The sequence below is a fragment of the Erythrolamprus reginae genome, chromosome 4 (genome assembly GCF_031021105.1).
Source record: "Erythrolamprus reginae isolate rEryReg1 chromosome 4, rEryReg1.hap1, whole genome shotgun sequence".
NCBI classification, from domain to species: Eukaryota; Metazoa; Chordata; class Lepidosauria; order Squamata; family Dipsadidae; genus Erythrolamprus; species Erythrolamprus reginae.
The window spans coordinates 78,259,127-78,279,178 of NC_091953.1; the positions used below are offsets into that span (position 1 = coordinate 78,259,127).

Below are 20,052 nucleotides of genomic sequence, written 5' to 3' on the forward strand. Positions count from 1 at the left end.
AGAAATAGATACAGATAGATAGATAGATAGAAAAATAGATAGATAGAAAAATAGATAGATAGAAAGATAGACAGATAGAAAAAGAATTCCTGTCTAGCTCTGCCTCATAACACATTATTAGATCCTATCCAAGCAAGGACAGCAACTACCACAAAATACCATTTTTTAAACAGTTTAAATCCTTTCAAAGGAGGGGGAGGAGAATCTGACAGCAGGGGGCCTTTTTAATCCGACTCACCATTGCAAATGGCTGCCTTCTTTGCTTGAGCTAGGGAGAGGAACTACGGCGTGCCAGAGGGGACAAAAGCTGGTGCCTCCTCGCTCTGGCTCAAGCAATGGCGCCCTCGTGTGGTGACTTTGTCAATGACCCGAATATAAGCCGAGGCTGTGTTTTTCAGCCCATTTTTGGGGCTAAAAAACTCGGCTTATACTCGAGTATATACGGTATATTTATATATCTTAGTTATTTTTACATTTCACAGTTTGTCAGGTAGTCATCATTCAAAAAAAAATTGGTTATATCTCTTATCTGAAATATAATAGTTCTTTTTAGGGTGAGTTGCTTGCGTTTTGGGTTTGTTTATTGCATTTCTTTTACTTTTCACAATATTTGAATCGTTTTAACCATTTGTACCAAACTTTATAGAAGTCTGTTTTGTCTCTGTCTTGGATCTCATAGATCATCTTAGTTAGTTCTGCACATTTGTGTACCTTGTTTATAAAATGTAGGGTGGATGGGATTTTGTTTTGTTTTTCAGTATTGGGCATATAATATTCTGGCTCTTGTCAATAAATGGAGAATAAGATATTTATCTTCTTTTTAAAGATTTTGCTTGCAAATTCCTAATAAGAATAGTTCCGGTTTTAACTGGATGTTTTGTTTTATGATTTGTTCCAAGTATAATTTAATTGTTTACCAATATTTTTTGCTAAGGGGCATGTCCACCAAGCATGATAGTAAGATCAAATTTTTTCATTACATTTCCAACAGTATTGTGAAGAGTCTGAAAACATCTTGGCAATACGGGATGGAGGGAGATGCCAACGATAAAACATCTTATAGAGGTTTTCTTTATAAGGAATTGCCTGAGTTAATTTATAGTTTTGATTCCAAATCCTTTCCCATTCATTTAAGTACTGTATATCGAATAGCCAAAGTTTTGTGCCCATGCTATCATGGTTGTTTGACTTGCTCCTCTACCATTAAGTGTTCAAGTAGTAGGTTGTATATTTTCGCTATTGTTTTAACATCTGATCCTAAAAGCACAGTATCTAATTTGTTGTGTTTTTGGAAGTCATAATTTCTTTTGTCTTTGTTGAATTTTGATTTAATTTGCAAATAGCTTATCCAGTCCAAATTTATTCCTCTATTTGCTAGGGTCTGTTTGGATAAAATTTTGTTGTTTCCATCAAGAATTTGTTGATATGTAATTTTTTTGTCTTTTGTCCAGATTGTTGGATATATTATAGCCTCAAATGGAGATATCCATTTTGGGGTTGCGTGATAAAATTCCTTTTTAATATGAATCCAATAATCTATTAAACTTTTTCTTATGTAGTGTGTTTTAAAGTAAGAATGTTTTGTGTAATTATCACTACCAAAAAATGTGTGCCAACCAGTTTGGAGGTTGAAACGCTCCAAAGTCAATATCCTGGTGTTTTGAAGAAGTATCCACTCCTGTGTCCATTTTAAGATCGCTGCCTGGTAGTATAATTCAAAGTTTGGTATACTAAATCTCCCTTTGCACTTATGATCTTGTAGCAACTTTAGTTTTATCCTTCCTTTTTTCTTTGACCGTATAAATTTAGTTATTTTCTTATTTAGGTTTGAAAAGAAGGTTTTTGAAAGTTTTATTGGAGCTACCTGAAATAAAAATAACACTTTTGGGAGAACATTTCCTTTAATTACAGCAATCTTTCCCATTAGAGATAATGGCAGTTTGGACCATCTATCAAAGTCTTTTTGGATGTTATCAACTAAAATGTCGTACCTTTCTTTTTTTATTGTATTACAATTTGCAGTGATTATTAATCCTAAATACCTTATTTTATTGCCTATTTTAATATGTTACAGTTCTTCTAGTTTAAAAACAAGTTTTCAATTGTTATTTTTAAATCGCCAGACGCTATTCAGTGCTTTTAGAGTAATATTTATTTATTTAAATTGATCAGTTGGCATTCCAATGGATTCTTTTCTTTTTTTGGATTTTGTAAGAATAGTTTAATAATTTTAATGAATTTGCCAAAAATAGATTATGCTGCTTCACTGTTCCAAAGTTTCTTTTACAATTTTATTTGTAATACTATATAAATACGATGGTTGTTCAGAAAGTAAAGTTACAAGGCATGTAGCTCTCATGAGGAATGTTCATGGGGAAATTAGTATTACTATTATGTAGTGGGAAGCTAGCAGAAGCGAATGAGCAGTGCCAGTGGATCATCGACTGGTGTTTTGGTGAAGGTTAGAGATGAGCGTCCTCATTCCATTTCCTTCCCAGTACGAAATGCATGCTGTAATATGTTACCTGAATGCTAAGGGCATGAATGTTACTGCAATGTGCCCAAGATGCTTACTGAAGCGCACAAAATCGATAGACTCAATGCCGCCCGAGACTTTCTTGACCATTTCGAGATTGAAGGTGGGGGTTTTATATTTATTTATTTATTAGATTTGTATGCCGCCCCTCTCCGAAGACTCGGAGCGACTCCCAACAATAAAGCATAATACAAATCCAATTATTAAAACAGTTTAAAACCCTTAATGTAAAAACAATCAAACATCCCAAACATACTATGCACCTGTATAGTGACAGGTGATGAAACATGAGCTTATCAACATACTCCAGAGAGCAAACGTGAATTAATGCAGTGGCACATTCAGCCAAAAAAATTAAAAACTCAGCAATCAGCGAGAAAAATCTTGGGCACTTATCACACACAAATCTTGGGCACCCATTGCAGCAGTGTTCAAGTTGCAGTGATTCAAGTTGCATATTATAGCGCACACTTCGTAGTTGGAGGGAAATGGAATGAGGATGCTGATCTCTAATCTTCACTAAAACATCAGTCGATGATCTACTGACCACTGGCACTGCTTGTTCACTTCCACTGGCTTCCTGCTACATGACAGTAATACCAACTTCCCCCATGAACATTCCCTACAAGAGCTACATGCCTTATAACCTTATAATAGTGATGGCAAACCTATGGTATGGGTGCCACAAGTGACATGTGGAGCCATATCTGCTGGCACGTGAGCCGTTGCCCTAGCTCAGCTCCAATGTGCATGTGTGTGTCGGCCCAGTTAATTTTTGGCTCACACAGAGGCTCTGGGAGGGCATTTTTGGCTTCCAGAGAGCCTCCGGGGAGATGGGGGGAAGCCTTTGGAACCTGGGGAGGACTAAACACAAGCCTACTGGGCCCACCAGAAATTGGGAAACAGGGCATTTCTGGCCTCTAGAGGGCATGGGGGAAGCTGTTTTCGCCCCTCCCAGGCATTGAATTATGAGTGTAGGCACTCATGCATGCATGATAGCACACGCCCATGCTCTTTTGGCACCTGAGGGAAAAAAGGTTTGCCATCACTGCCTTATAACCTACATGCTGCACTGAGTCCAGGGAGAGAGGCGGCATATAAGTCCAATTAATAAACCTGACTTTCCCGATAACTCTTATATGTATTAATAAATGTATATTATAACATTTGTTGAATTCTAGATGATTTGGAAGACACTAAGTTGATCAAAGCACATTCTCAGCGGAAACAGTGAAAGCTAGTAAGGACACAGCTGACTAAAACAGCATCACTACCAGGAATATAGACTCCTAAACCATAGCAAAACAAACTGGACTGTGGTAAGAATTATAGTTTTCTTTCCCCATCATCCAAGAGCTCATTGGTGAATGAGCTAAAAGTAAAAAAAAAACACCTTACATTTTCCTCTATTGTTGATAGATTTTCATTCTATCACTTTGTGTTGTGCTATAAATAAAACCTATTACCGTTTTTCAGAGTATAAGACGCACCTTTTTACTCCCAAGGTGGTGAAAACCTGGGTGCAACTTATACATCAAATGTAGCCCCACCCAGCCACCCCCACACTTTGGCCTCTGCCTCCTAACAATTTATCTCCTTTCAGCAAGCAGCCCAGAGTCTGATTAGCACAAAAAAACTGATTATTGGCCTTGCTAAAATGAAAGTGAAACTAAAACTGCAAGGAGGCAAATTTCTGGGAGGGAGAGGCCGACGCAGAATTTTATTTTCTTGTGCTAATCAGTTGCTGAAACTGGATGCAAGGAGGTAAAAACTAAGGTGCGTCTTATATTCTAGTACATCTTACACTCCAAAAAATATGGTAAATGAAACTGAAAAGTATTCAATTTTAGCTTGAGTTAATATGTACATAATGCATATGTAATACTATAACTACCACTTTAAAAATTGCTTTAGAAAGTATAGAAGCGTTTATAGTTGTAAAAAAAGTCCCTGAAACTGTATATTTATAGCCACATTCTTATCTTGGCATCTACCATGTTCTCTTAAACATAAGTGTAAAACAGACATACCAATAAGGCCTCCTGGTGCAGCATATTGCAAATCATTATGTTCGGCAAACAGAGATACAATTTTGGAAAAAATAGGCTTGCACATAAGTTTTCCTTCACTATCCTTTGAGACAATGCCAGGTCTCACCTCAAGTTCCTGGCCAACCTAACAATAAAATATATAAGAAAAGAAGGTTATTACATATCAATATATAGTGTATTGATATACATATCAATACATATCAAACATACCATGCATTGGTAATGGATTTTATACCAATTCTCTATATCAGTTCAGTATAGCTATGGTTTGTGCATATCTTCCTTAATGGCCCAGGGATTCCAGAGTTATGCTGGAACAGACAGACATACGCACACATACACAAGGGGTGTTTTATCCCTCTTCTCCCCGTATTTGTTTCCAGAGGGTAAGTCGTCTGTGTATATAGTTTGGTTGAAATTGCTTGAGCTGTTCAAGAGTTATGCTGGAACAAATACATGCATACATACATCCTTTTTTATATACCATGTTTTTCCCAAAACAAGATCCTGTCTTATATTTTTTTGAACCCTGAAATAAGTACTTAGCCTTATTGCCATGCTCTCAAAAGCCTGATTGAGCTTATTATTAGGGGATGTCTTATTTTGGGGAAAACAGGATATACAGATAGAAGATAGATTCTCTAGATCAGTTCACTATAGCCATGGTTTGTACATGTTTATATAAAACACTGGTTTTTTTCTATGTGTCCAGATACACTAATAATTAGTTTCAGAAGCAGTACTTGTTTTTTCCCAATAATCATTTTACATGATAAGCATCATGTAAGGATAATGGAGATACAATAATGGAGAGTATGGCATGGAGACCATTGTTCCGAACCCCAAGTATTCCATAGATCACAACAAACACCTTGAAACAATGTCATTGATTCCATTCTTGGGGGAATTCCATTCTCAGATTCACAAGAAACATAGAAGATTGACGGCAAAAAAAGACCTCATGGCCCATCTAGTCTGCCCTTATACTATTTCATGTATTTTATCTTAGGATGGATATACAGTGGTATCTCTACTTAAGAAGGTCTATACTTAAGAACTTTTCTAGATAAAACCGGGTGTTCAAGATATTTTTGCCTCTTCTTAAGAACCATTTTCTACTTAAGAACCCGAGCCCGGAAAAATTTCCCAGGAAATTTGAGAGCGGCACAAGGGCCCGGCCAATTTCCTGCCATTCCCCCTGTGTTTTTCTCTCTGGCGCAGTGCATGGGAGGCAGCCTCACGCCGTGTGTAGGGCAGGCGCGTGCTCCTCCTTGCCGCCTGAGTCTCTCTTTTTTTTAAAAAAGCCTTGAAGTTTTGCATTTTTTTGATTCCCCTCACTTCATCTTCTTCCTTCGGCAGCAAATGTCCTCCTCCACTTCTTTCTCCTCCTCCTCCCACCCAAATTCCAAGCTTTTATTTCTTTCCTAAGGGGTTTGTACGCATTATTTGCTTTTACATTGATTCCTATGGGAAAAATTATATATTTATTTATTTATTGGATTTGTATGCCGCCCCTCTCCGTAGACTCGGGGCGGCTAACAACAATAATAAAAACAGCATGTAAATCCAATACTACAACAACTAAAAAACCCTTATTTTAAAACCAATCATACCTACAAACAAACATACCATGCATAAATTGTAAAGGCCTAGGGGGAAAGAGTATCTCAGTTCCCCCATGCCTGACGGCAGAGGTGGGTTTAAGGAGCTTACGAAAGGTGAGGAGGGTGGGGGCAATTCTAATCCCCGGGGGGAGTTGGTTGATTCGTGCAGCAGAAGGCGGTCCCTGAGATAATCTGGTCCAGTGCCATGGAGGGCTTTATAGGTAATAACCAACACTTTGAATTATGACCGGAAACTGATCGGCAACCAATGCAGACTGCGGAGTGTTGGTGTTATATATTACTTCTACTTATAAACCTTTCTATTTAAGAACCTAGTCACAGAATGAATTAAGTTCTTAAGTAGAGGTACCACTGTATGTTTATCCCAAGCATGTTTAAATTCAGTTACTGTGGATTTACCAACCACGTCTTCTGGAAGTTTGTTCCAAGCATCCACTACTCTATCAGTAGAATAATTTCTCATGTTGCTTCTGATCTTTCCCCCAACTAACCTCAGATTGTGCCCCCTTGTTCTTGTGTTCATTTTCCTATTAAAAACACTTCCCTCCTGAACCTTATTTAACATATTTAAATGTTTCGATCATGTCCCCCCTTTCCCTTCTGTCCTCCAGACTATACAGATTGAGTCTTTCCTGATAAGTTTTATGCTTAAGACCTTCCACCATTTTTATAGCCCATTTTTGGACCCATTCAATTTTATCAATTATAAGAGGGAACTAACGATGAGCAACCAGCACCAAAGTCAACTTCAGAAATACTGTTTGATTATAAGCAGACTGTCACATTTTGTATATCCAGCACCAAGAAACCGCAATGAACAGGTTTTTTTTAAAAAGTGTTTTATCCTGGAAAGCTTGGAACCCTGGCACTGAGTGACATACAAAGTCAGCGCTACCCATGGTATTTCCGCCATATCTTACATCTCCTTGCATGTGCCTACCCCACCCCCTTGGCTCCTGGATGCCGCAAACACCCTGGAATCTTCGCCCACGTCTAGGCTGACATTCAGTTGTTGGCCTGCTCTTCGTGCTGCAGTTGGTTGGAGCTTTGCTTCCCAGCCAATCAGCTCCAACCCCCAGCTGATCCATTCTCTATCAACCTCCCAGCTGATCAGCGTGGTTCCCTGTCATGCCCCTGCTGCCTCCCCTCCCCAAATGGCAACTCCAAGATTGTCACGGTTGATACAAACAGCTCCAACACCACCAAATGGACTTTCATGTGAATTAGTCAAAAGAGGTAAGGCAAAAAACACACAGCAGTAACAGCTGCCTTAGCTTTCTGAAAATGAGGATGTGGAATTACCACTCCCTCCCAACACAACAATTTGGTGGGCTGCAAAAAGTGTGGAACAAGCAATAGAGCTCTCCATTGACAACTGTTAAGTCCCATTCCTTGTCACTTGACTTGCAAAATTTTACAACCTTGATTTTGAGCCTGGACATGCCAATCACAAGCTTTGATCCTTGGACCTTCACTACTTTCTTGCATGCTGCTTTAGTTTGAAACACTTCTAAGCCAAAGTTGTTGAACTTGAGGGGGGACAAGAGTGGGAAGTTGTCGCTATATGAAAGTGCCTTTGTTTGCAATCCTCATTTAGTAAAGAGAGCAAAACCACTTGTGCGCACGTACACACACACTTGGCCTGGGACAGGACAGGACTGTTACTGTCATAAACATCAATTTATACTAGTATTATATCTACTTATGGACTTTGATTCATTCAATAGCATTTAGTTTTAATCTCTTAGCCTTCATGTTCACCAAACTAGTTCTGGAATCTCTCAACTCCCACATATGTAGAAGGAATAGGAGGAAGAATACATACAATTCTATCATTAACATAAAATGATAACAGTCTGTTAATCATCATTGGAAAGATACATTACCTTTAATACACCTTTGAGAATGCTACCACCAGCTACACCTCCCTTTAAGTCATCAACTTCACACCCAGGCTTATTAACATCAAAAGATCTAATAACTGAAAAGAATATTCCATTAAATTCAGCTGGCAAAAAACTTTAAACGTTTTAATACCATAATATATTTATCGATTAGTTACATTCTGCATCTAATGCTTTATTAAGCCACTGATTTGGTGTATATTGTTGAATACATATTTCTTTTTGGAAGATAGCACTAGCAATAGCACTTAGGCATATATCACTTCACAGTGCTTTATAGCCCCCTCTAAGCAGTTTACAGCCCACTCTAAGCAGTTTACAGAGTCAGTATATTGCCTCCAACAATCTGGTCCTCATGGTAAGGTAAAATGGTAAGATTATTTGAATTAAAGAAATACATAAACTAAAAAGATACTATTTTACTAGTATTTTACTAGTAATATAGTAGTATTTTTCAGAATATAAAACACACCGTTTTACCCACCAAAAGAGGGTAAAAACTTCGGTGTGTCTTATACACCGAATGTAGCTCCACCCATCCATCCCCACTCTGGTTTCTGCCTGCCAGCAATTTACCTCCTTGCAGAAAACAGCAGCAGAGCCTGCTTAGCACAAGCACTGATTATCTTTCTCTCAACACTCAGCTGATTGATTGAAATTGCCGGCAAGCTCGCGTGCTAAACTGAAATGAAACTAAAGCTGCAAAGAGGCAAATTGCAGAGAATACTTCCAGAAAGCCACATCAATTTTAAAGATGTGTAAAAGTATAATCTGAAACAGTGTCCTGTTTTAGTATTAAGGCAGCTGAGTTCAACCTTCACTTAGTCATGTTTTTAATAGATATATTTAACTAATTGGAAGGAGTTAGGGTGATTATACTTAAGAAAAGTTTCTGGGATTAATATACTGCCATAATGTACATTTGTCCAATTTTTTGCTATTTCTATGAGTCAGGCACATGCACAGAAAGACACAGCAAACAATATATATTATCTGTACTATTTGCTAGAAGGCAAATTGCTGGGAGGCAGAGGCATTTTTTCCTTGTTTTCCTCTTCCCAAACTAAGGTGTGTCTTATACTCCAGTGCATTTTATACTCTGAAAATACGGTGTGTGACTGCTTCCTCAAATCAGTTTTACCCATTGTATCTGATAAAGTTCAATTCAAAGAGTCACTAATTCTAGGGACATAAAACAATATCAGATTTACTTAACTTGAACAGAAACTTTCAAGACATGATAATTTAGAAAGTGGAATTTCAAAATCAGTTTATGGGAGCCATCTATTGAGTTTTCTTGAATCTCATGAATATGAAACCAACTTGTCTTGATTTGACAAAAAAATATATTATACATACAAAATAATGAGTTCCACTCATGGTTCCCTCTAAGCTGCACAGTGCGCTATAGCGCAGAGGTTTTTACCTCTCAGCCCGGGGAATTTCAAATTTAGCGTGGAGGACCGACCTCCATGCTGAAATTTGAAATGAGAACTGCTGCTGCTCTACAACATAGGGCAGCAACAGTTCCTTAAGGAAAGGCGGGAAAGAAAGGGGCCGGCCAATTGCAGGCCCGCTTTCTTCCCTGCCCGTTAAATTCCAGATTTTCTCCTCCCCGGCCTGGCCCCGCCCCTCGGCAGCCAAACGGTTGTTTACCTGCCAGCCGGGTAAGGTAAGGTAAGCCTCGGGGGGGGGGGGGGGTTGCCGATGAAGAGGGCTGGTGGCGCGTCCCGCCGCTAGGCCTCTAAGCCTCCGTGGGGGGGGCGACAAGCGGGCCTCTTACCTCTCTGCGGGGGCCCTCGTGTCAGGTGTGCCGCGAGTCCGGCTTGGTGGGGACAGCAGCCATCCACCCCCCTCGCCCTCCCAGGCGTCCACGGTGCCCGGCCATGCGCCGCCTCTGCCTCCCGGTAGCCCGGCAGACTTTGACCTGCTGCTGGAGCTGTTTTGTCTTCATGGCGCAAAGCCATACAGTCCCGGACTCCCAAATCGCTCTCTTCTCCGGTCAGCAAAGCCATCTGCCCAGGAAAGCGCCGTGAGTCTGAGACTGTGTGGCTTTGCTCCATGAAGACAAAAAGGCTCCGGCAGCAGGTAAAAGTTGGCCGGGCTACCGGGAGGTGGAGGTGGCATGTGGCCGGGCACCGGGGACGCCTGGGAGGGCGAGGGGGTGGATGGCTGCTGGCTCTCTCCGGCTCTCTCTCTCTCTCTTTTTCTCTCTGTTGCCGGCGTGGTGAACGAGAGAGAAAGAGAGAGAGAGAAAAAGGAGGGGAGAGAGAATGAGAGAGAAAGCAAGAGAGAAAGAGAGGGAAAGAAAGCAAGAGAGGGGGGGGAGGAAGGAGGGAAAAACAGAGGGAGGGAAGGAGGGAGAGAGAAAGAGCAAAAAAGAGAGGAAGGAAGGAAGAGAGAAAGGAAGAGGGGTAGGGAGAGAGGGAAAGATGAAGGAAGGGAGAGAGAGAGAAAAGGGGAGGGAGAAAGGAGGGAGAGGGGGGTAGTAGGATAGGGAGAGGGAATGGAAGGGCTTGGAGAAAGGCAGGGGGAGAGAAAGATAGAAAGGAAAGAGGGAGGGAGAGATAGAAAGGAAAGGGAGGGAGAGATAGAAAGGAAAGAGGGAGGGAGGAAAGAGGGAGGGGGAGATAGGAAAGAGGGAGAAAGGAAAGAGGGAGGGAAGAAAGAGGTAGGGAGAGATAGGAAAGAGGGAGGGAGAGATAGAAAGGAAAGAGGGAGGGAGGAAAAAGGGAGGGAATGATAGAAAGGAAAGAGAGAGGGAGAGATAGAAAGGAAAGAGGGAGGGAGAGATAGAAAGGAAAGGGAGGGAGAGAGTGATAGAAAGGAAAGAGGGAGGGAGGGAAGAGGGAGGGAGAGATAGAAAGGAAAGAGGGAAGGAGAGATAGAAAGGAAAGAGGGAGGGAGAGATAGAAAGGAAAGAGGGAGGAAGAGAAACTGTAAGGTGAGCCAGACTTCACTTATTAAATACATTTATGAATATATTGGATATTGATAATGTTTTTAATCTGAGACTGACAGACTAAACCTAAAGTTCTCAAATACATCTTGGTATTTCTAGAGAGAAACATTTATAATTTGTAATGGCTGTTGTAAGAGGCTAATCTTAGGTAGTTTGGAGTGTTGAATGATTACTGTGTATTTGAAAATAAACTATTGAAAATATAGAATTATGGATGCAAGAACTCGCTCATGTGTGATAGCGCACGCCCACACTTACTTTATTTATTTATTTATTTATTTATATTTATATGCCGCCCAATCCCGAAAGGACTGCCGCTCAGACACTATACTTTTCCGCCCCCCCCCTCCAAAAAAAAATTAGAGGGAACACTGGTTCCACTTATAACCTGTTAAATGTTGCAGTCCTCTAATCAATAAATATTGGCTCTGTGAAATCAGTGAGACTTAATTTCTTATGATTATGCTTACCATCATTCCATTAAGAGGTCACAGAAATTTATGTCTTTATGAAGTTATAAAATATGTTACATAAATGCATACAATTTTAAGGTGTTCCAATTCATCTAAATATGTTTCCTTCTGGATTCTAATCACACAACATATCACTTTTACTTAGAATTAATGCTGAATGTATGCTAAATTTGTCATACCAAAATATTTCCTATATAGTCTATGTAGCAAAGATGCTATGTTAACAATAGTATCAATGACTACAGTAAATACAGTGGTACCTCGGTACTCGGCCACAATTCGTTCCAGAAGTGTGGTTGAGAACCGATTTGGTCGAGTACCAAATTTATTTATCCCATAGGAAATAATGGAAATGGATTTAATTGGTTCCCAGCCCCTGTTAACTCGCTGGGAACCAATTAAATCTATTTTCTTTATTTCCAATGGGATAAATAAATTCGGTACTCCAAGCTGCAGGAAGAGTGGGGGCTGCTACAATCCCGGCAGCTTCGGGGGGCTCCTTTCCTCATTGCTTCTTCTTATTACCTGTAAGCATCTGCAAAAACTTTCTCCTTCCCGGTGGCTGCTTCCCTTCAAGGAGCAACAGCGCCGGGAACGTCACGTAATGAAGGGAAGCTGCTGGAGCGGCGGCAACTGCTGAGATGGCTCCGGCGGCTTCCCTTCATCACGTGACGTTCCCAGCGCTGTTGCTACTCGAAGGGAAGCTGCCGCCAGGAAGGAGAAAGTTTTTGCAGCTGCTTACAGGTAATAAGAAGAAGCAATGAGGAAAGGAGCCCCCGGAAGCTGCCGGGATTGCAGCAGCCCCCACCCTTCCTGCAGCTTGGAGGAATTATAGAACTCCTCAGCCCCCAGAAGCTGCTGGGATTAAAGCAGCCCCCACCCTTCCTGCATCTTGGAGCTCTTAGAGAGCTCCTCAGCCCACTGAAGCTGCTGAGATTGCAGCAGCCCCTGGCAGTAACATTTCGGATAATGAACAAAATTTTCTCTGGCTGTTCGGTATCCAAATTTTTGTTCAGATACCAAAGCAAATTTTTGCCGAAAATTTTGTTCGTTATCCGAAATGTACGAGAACCAAAGCGTTCGAGTACCGAGGTACCACTGTACTTATTTATTGCATCATTAACCAAATTCCTGTGTCAGTGTATTTTCTATGTAGAATCAATGACTCAGATAGACATACCAATAAGCCTTGGTTCTGATGTGAAGTCTCTTAAAGGCACTGGAATTTTCTTTACAATGTATTCACAAACAACTTCGATGTTGTATTTTAGCTGTGCTGAGATTGGAATAATTGGAGCTCCTTCTGCAACTGTACCTATTTCAACAAGCAGTTATATATTATAATACTTGTAATGCACTATTATGATTAACATTATTGAAAACTCCAGCACAAATACATTTTTTGCTTTATAATCTACAGCAGTGGTGTCAAACTCTAGGCCTCGGCCAGATCTGGCCTGCAGAGAGATCCAGCCTGTGAGGCCGACTTGGTAATAGCAAAAGACTAGCTCATGGTGCCCTGCAAGTGAAAATGGTACGCACACAGCTCCCTGAAGCCTGTTTTTGGCCTGGATGGCCTCCTACAAACACATTCCCCTTACTAACCTGCTTTCCAGTTCCGTTCTCTGGCATGGAAGAAGAAACCGCTATGGTTTAGCAATGATGTGAGGCTGCCTATAGGAGGTATAAAGGGTCTGGAAGTATAGCTGATAGAGAGGTGTATAAAATGAGACAGAAGGAGGCGAAACAGATAATATATGCTGCTAAAGCCTCAAAAGAGGAAGAAATTGCCAAATCTGTAAAGAAGGGGGATAAAACCTTCTTCAGATATATTAGTGATAGAAAGAAGAAAAACTGCAGCATCACGAAGCTTAGTACTGGGAATAATACATGCATTGATGGGAATAAGGAGATCACTGACCATTTCAATAGATACTTCTGTTCAGTTTTCTCAAAAGATACCTTACAATATAATATTATAGATGGATATAGCATTGCTTCCAGCTGTACGGATTCAGCTCCAGTGATCTTAGAAGCCAATGTCTTAGAAGAAATTGAATGATTAAAAATAAATAAGGCAATGGGTCCAGATGGCATCCACCCCAGAGTTCTTAAAGAATTCAGATTTGTCATTGCTACCCCCGACTGATTTGTTTAACCAATCCCTGTTAACAGGAGATGTTCCTGAGGATTGGAGAATGGCCAGTGTTGTGCTTATCCACAAGAAGTGCAATAGAGAAGTAGCTGGTAACTACAGGCCAGTTAGCTTGCCATCAGTTATAGTTAAAATGATGGAGAATCTACTCAAAAAGAGGATAAATCAGCACCTAAAAAACAATAACTTATTGGACCCAAATCAGCATGGCTTTGCTGAAGGCAAATCATGTCAGACTAATCTCATTGATTTCTTTGACTATGTCACAAAGGTGTTGGATGAAGGTGGTGCCGTGGATATTGCCTATCTGGACTTCAGCAAAGCCTTTTATACGGTTCCACATAAAGAGTTGATAGATTAATGAAGATTGGACTTAATCCCTGGATAGTTCAGTGGATTTGCAGCTGGCTGAAGCGTAGACATCAGAGGGTTGTTGTTAATGGCGAGTATTCTGAGCAGAGCCCGGTTACAAGTGGTGTGCCACAAGGGTCTGTTCTGGATCCTATTCTTTTTAATATGTTTGTGAGTGACATAGGGGAAGGTTTGGCAGGGAAGGTTTGCCTATTTGCCGATGACTCTAAAGTGTGCAATAGGGTTGATATTCCTGCAGGCGTCTGTAATATGTTATATGATTTAGCTTTACTAGATAAATGGTCAAAGCAATGGAAACTACAGTTTAATGTTTCCAAATGTAAAATAATGCACTTGGGGAAAAGGAATCCTCAATCTGAGTATTGTATTGGCAGTTCTGTGTTAGCAAAAACTTCAGAAGAGAAGGATTTAGGGGTAGTGATTTCTGACAGTCTCAAAATGGGTGAGCAGAGTGGTCGGGCGGTAGGAAAAGTAAGGAGGATGCTTGGCTGCATAGCTAGAGGTATAACAAGCAGGAAGAGGGAGATTGTGATCGCACTATATAGAGCGCTGGTGAGACCCCCATTTGGAATACTGTGTTCAGTTCTGGAGACCTCACCAACAAAAAGATATTGACAAAACTGAACGAGTCCAAAGACGGGCTACAAGAATGGTGGAAGGTCTTAAGCATAAAATGTATCAGGAAAGACTTAAGGAACTCAATCTGTATAGTCTGGAGGACAGAAGGAAAAGGGGAGGACATGATCGAAACATTTAAATATGTTAAAGGGTTAAATAAGGTTCAGGATGGAAGTGTTTTTAATAGGAAAGTGAACACAAGAACAAGGGGACACAATCTGAAGTTAGTTGGGGGAAAGATCAAAAGCAACATGAGAAAATATTATTTTACTGAAAGACCAAACTGAAAATATTATTTTACTGAAAGATCAAACCATACATAAAGCAGTAGTTAGGGGAGGTGTCAATTTCCCCATGCCTGGCGACAAAGGTGAGTTTTCAACAACTTACGAAAGGCAAGGAGGGTGGGGCCAGTTCTGATCTCCAGGGGGAGTTGGTTCCAGAGAAGGCTCTTCCCCTGGGCCCCACTAGACGACATTGCTTAGTCGACGGGACCCAGAGAAGGCCCGCTCTGTGGGACCTAACTGGCTGCTGGGATTCGTAATTACGAATGGACTTTTTGTGTGAAATTGAAATTAAAAGTTGATCTGGGGCTTTGATATTAGATATGGGATTATGGAAATAATGTAGACAAACTTAAAATAAGAGTTTGATATATTTTTTAATGTATATCTCTACCAAAGGAAATTGGAAGACATACTTTTTCAGTTTTCCTTCCTTCCTTTTTTTCTTACACTTTCCCTGTTTCTCTTTCCTGGGCCTTTTCTTTTTTCAAAACTATTTTTTATTTGTTTATCTCTCACTTTTCAGCAATTATAATTGTACATGTTTTCAAAGAAAAACGTAAGTAAGTCCAGTTTCCTAATATTCATCTGATTATTTCCTAGGCGGCATCTCTGTCTCTCATTCCCCAAGATTATCCACACATTCCGTTACATCATTTTGTAAACTGCAGTTACCTATGTGTACACTGGGTGGCTATATACATTTATTTAATAAATAAAAATATGTAACTGAAAAAGAACTCTTGCTGAACCTATTACCTATTCTTCTAGACCAGACGTATCAAACACAAGATCTGTGAGTGGCATCTGGCCTGCAGGGCTATCCTGGAAAATTCAAGGGCCTGGCCTGTGTCACTTCAGCCCGGTTACCCAATGCGAAGAGGAAGAGGACATTGGACCAGTGTGGCTTTGGACCAGTCTACCCAATGCGAAAAGGAAACATGCCAGTAGTTTGGGGAGTGGCATCAAGCTGGCCATGCCCATCCAGTCGGCACTACCCAGTGAGTGGCTTCAAGTTGGCCACACCTAATGAGCTGGCCATACATGCCCAGACCCCCACCCTCTAAGGTCAACCACAGCCCTGATTTGGCTCTCAATGAAATTGAGTTTGACACTCCTGTTCTAGACTAAGATATTTTAAAGAATAATTTAGGTGAAACTAAATTATTAGTACAATCTTGATATATGAGAGTCTGGTTTGACTCTAACTTTGTCAAGGTCCTTGCTATGAAGAATTTCTTTGAGTTTGCCTTGCTTTTATTTATTTTTTATTTTTATTTATTTTAATTGGATTTGTATGCTGCCCCTCTCCAAGGACTCAGGGCGGCTCACAGCACATAACAAAACAGTAGAAGAACAATCCAATCAATAACATAAACAATCATTAAAAAATTCTAATTTTAAAATTTCAATTAACAATTCATACAACAGTCATACTAGGAAACATTCATTGGCCAGGGGGAAGCTCTAATAACCCCAAGCCTGGTGTTAGAAATGAGTTTTTAAACTCTTTCGGAAGGCAAGGAGGGTGGGGGGCAGTGCGAATCTCTGGGGGTTGATTCCAGAGGGCCGCCCCCCCCACAGAGAAGCCTCTTCCCCTAGGTCCCGCCAGCTGACATTGTTTGGTCGATGGGACCCTAAGGAGACGAACTCTGTGGGACCTCACTGGTTGCTCGGATTCGTGCGGCAGAAGGTGGTCTCGGAAATACTCTGGTCCTATGCCATGTAGGGCTTTATAGGTCATAACCAATATTTTGAATTGTGCCTGGAAACAGATCGGTAGCCAATGCAGTCCGCAGAGTGATGACGAGATATGGGCATGTCTTGGAGGGCCCAAAACTGCTTGCGCGGCTGCATTTTGGATGATCTGAAGTTTCCAAATGCTCTTCAAAGGTAGCCCCGTGTAGAGAGCATTGCAGCAGTTCAACCTCGAGGTGATAAGGGCATGAGTGACCGTGAGCAAAGACTCCCTGTCCAAATAGGCCACAACTGGTGCACCAGGCGAACCCGGGCAAACGCCCCCCCTCACCACAGCCGAAAGATGGTGTTCTAAAGTTAGCTGTGGATCAAGGAGGATGCCCAAGTTGTGAACCCTCTCTGAGGGGGGTCAATAATTTCCCCCCCCCCCGGGTGATGGACGGACAGATGGACATGTCCTTGGGAGGCAGTACCCACAGCCGCTCCGTCTGAGCCTGCTGACACCCATCCAGAGCCTGACAGCCTCCAGACACTGGCACATCGCTTCCACTGCTTCACTGAGTGGACATGGGGTAGAGAGGTACAGCTGAGTATTATCAATGTACTGATGGTAACTCACCCCATGTCCTTGGATGATCACACCCAACGATTTCATGTAGATATTAAACAGAAGAGGGGAGAGGACCAACCTCTGAGGAACCCCACAAGGTAGTGACCAAGGAGTCGACTTCTGACCCCCCCCCCCACACTGACTGCAATCGACCAGAGAGGTAAGAGGAGAACCACCATAAAACAGTGCCTCCCATTCCCAACCCCTCCAGTCAGCACAGAAGGATACCATGATCGATGGTATTGAAAGCTGCTGACAGATCAAGAAGCACCAGGACAGAGGATAATCCCCTGTCCCGGTCCCGCCAGAAATCATCCATCAGCGCAACCAAAGCAGTTTCTGTGCTGTAGCCGGGCCTGAATCCTGACTGCTGAGGGCCTAGATAATCGGCTTCTTCCAAGGTCCGCTGGAGTGACACCACCTTCTCGACAACCTTTCCCATAAAGGGCAGGTTGGAGACAGGATGATAGTTTTTAAATACAGCCGAGTCCAGGGAAGGCTTCTTGAGGAGGTGGCGTACAAGTGCCTCCTTGTAGGGAGCTGGGAAGGACCCCTCTCACAAAGAAGTGTTGGTAATCTCCTGAACCCAGCTCCATGTCACCTCCCTGCTGGCTGAAACCAGCCAAGAGGGACACGGGTCCAACAAACAGGTGGCGGAACTCATAGCTCCAATGGCCTTGTCCACTTCATCAGGTGTCACCAGGTTAAACTCGCTCCAAACAGGTGGACTAAGATGGACCCCTGTCACCTCGACTGACTCGTTGTCAGCCGACTCTGCACTCCAATTGGAGTCAAGATCAATCCGATCTGAGCGATTTTATCTGCGAAAAATTTGTTAAAACGCTTAGCATTACCCAGCAAGGGCTCCCCAATTCCCCCCTGGTTAAGAAGGGAGGAAGTCACCCTAAATAGGGCGGCTGGCCAAGATTCCGCAGGCACAATCAGGCCGACATTGTATGCACGTCTTGTCGACCTGATCGCCACTTTGTAAATCTTAATATGAGCTTTTACAAGTGTTCAGTCAGATTCGCATCTGGTCTTTCTCCAACGCTTCTCCAGACTTCTCTTCTGGCGTTTCATTCCCCGGAGCTCCTCGGTAAACCAAGGAGACCTCCAGGGTCTGTTGCCAGAGAGAGGTCACAAAGGTGCAATTCGGTCTAGAGTCTCTGTCGCAGCTCTATTCCAGGCTGCAGCAAGCGACTCTGCCGAACTGTATACAAGTGAATCTGGCAAAACCCCAAGCGCCCTTTGAAAACCTTCTGGATCCATCAGGCATCTGTGGGGAAGGATTGGACCCTTAATATCAAGCCGCAATGGAAAATAATCTGAACATGACAAAGGCAATGTTTCTAAGACCCTTAATATCAGATCATTGCTCAATTGCCCTGAGAGGAATACCATGTCAAGAGTGTGTTCCCTCTCATGGGTTGGGCCCTGAACTACTTGGGTTAGGTCCATCGTTGCCATGGTGGCGATGATCTCCTGCGCCAACCCAGAGGATTTGCCGAGTGATGGCACAATAAGTCTGGGGACCCCACCGCCAGCCCGGCCACCGCCTCGAATAGCACAGGGAGGGCTGTTGACACGTAGCTGGGAGGCAGGTATGTGAGCAACAAGTCCACCTGTACCCCTAGGTCCAACCTCATAAGAAGGGGCTCACAACCCACAATCTCAGGGGCAGTGAGCCTACGCAGCTTGATGGTCTTCTTGGCTATAATTGCCACCCTCCCCCTTCCCTGGGGTTGCGGCTGGTGCCACACCTGAAACCTGGCTGGGCACATTTCCGAGAAAGGAACTCCTCCCTTTGGGCCCAGCCAGGTCTCAGTCACACACGCCAGGTCTTCCTCCTCCTCCAGGAGTAAATCCTGGATGAGGGGAGCTTTATTTATAGCAGACCTGGCATTAAGCAGTAACAGCCTGAGCTCAGGATCCGGATTTTGCTTGTCACGATTTCTTTTGTGGCACACAAATCTAAATAATAATAATAATAATAATAATAATAATAATAATAATAATAATAATAATAATAATAATAATAATACATTTGCAAAATTAGTTTGACAAATTTGATATGGCAATAACTTGAAAACGAATTGTTTGTGAGTGACTTGATTTTGACCTGGAAACTCACCTTGCACAAATGCTAGAATTTGTTCATATTGTTCTTTGGCTTGGCTCTCTTTGACCAAATCAATTTTATTCTGTAGAATTAGAATGTGTTTCAGTTTCATAATTTCAATAGCAGCTAAGTGTTCTGAGGTCTGTGGCTGAGGACATGATTCATTGCCAGCTGGAATAACAGAAAAACAATGTTTACAACTGAATATAGAACATTGATTGACTTCTTAATAAAAGGTTAAATTATAATTAGGAATAAGAACACCTGCCTCCAGGGCAATCTGAGGAGTATGACAACAAGATGGTGGATGAAATTACCCAAATGGCAGTAAAGGAAGATTGTGGTTATGGGTGATTTCAACATGCCTGACATTGACTGGAATATCCCTAGTGCCCTTACATGCAAAAGTAAGAATATAGTAGAGGCCCTTACAGGAGCAACTCTGCCACAGCTAGTTAAGACACCAACTAGAGGGGAGAATATTCTAGATTTAATTTTTTAAAATGGGAATTATTATTATTATTATTATTATTATTATTATTATTATTATTAATTAGATTTGTATGCCGCCCTTCTCCGAAGACTCGGAGCGGCTCACGACAGCAATACAAAATACAAATCCAATGATTAAAAAAGTAACACGGT

General features: G+C 41.8%; 1 protein-coding gene and 1 long non-coding RNA gene across 4 annotated transcripts in view; one reads left to right on the top strand and one right to left on the bottom strand.

The window, feature by feature from the left end:
* LOC139166731 (uncharacterized) overlaps positions 1 to 6,900 on the top strand; it is a 44,418-nt gene extending 37,518 nt beyond the window's left edge. The window contains exons 3-4 of the long non-coding RNA XR_011559026.1: positions 3,718 to 3,855; positions 6,824 to 6,900. This is a non-coding gene — a long non-coding RNA (uncharacterized lncRNA). The remainder of the gene's footprint in view (positions 1 to 3,717; positions 3,856 to 6,823) is intronic.
* EIF2S3 (eukaryotic translation initiation factor 2 subunit gamma) overlaps positions 1 to 20,052 on the bottom strand; it is an 87,760-nt gene that overhangs the window by 20,488 nt on the left and 47,220 nt on the right. The window contains exons 6-9 of one of the 3 annotated variants that reach the window (XM_070750688.1): positions 19,420 to 19,578; positions 12,732 to 12,866; positions 8,099 to 8,193; positions 4,567 to 4,711 (exon numbers count right to left, since the gene is read on the bottom strand). In XM_070750688.1, the coding sequence (XP_070606789.1) occupies positions 4,567 to 4,711; positions 8,099 to 8,193; positions 12,732 to 12,866; positions 19,420 to 19,578 (534 nt within the window). The remainder of the gene's footprint in view (positions 1 to 4,566; positions 4,712 to 8,098; positions 8,194 to 12,731; positions 12,867 to 19,419; positions 19,579 to 20,052) is intronic. The other 2 variants (XM_070750690.1, XM_070750691.1) reach the window with 2 other exon arrangements.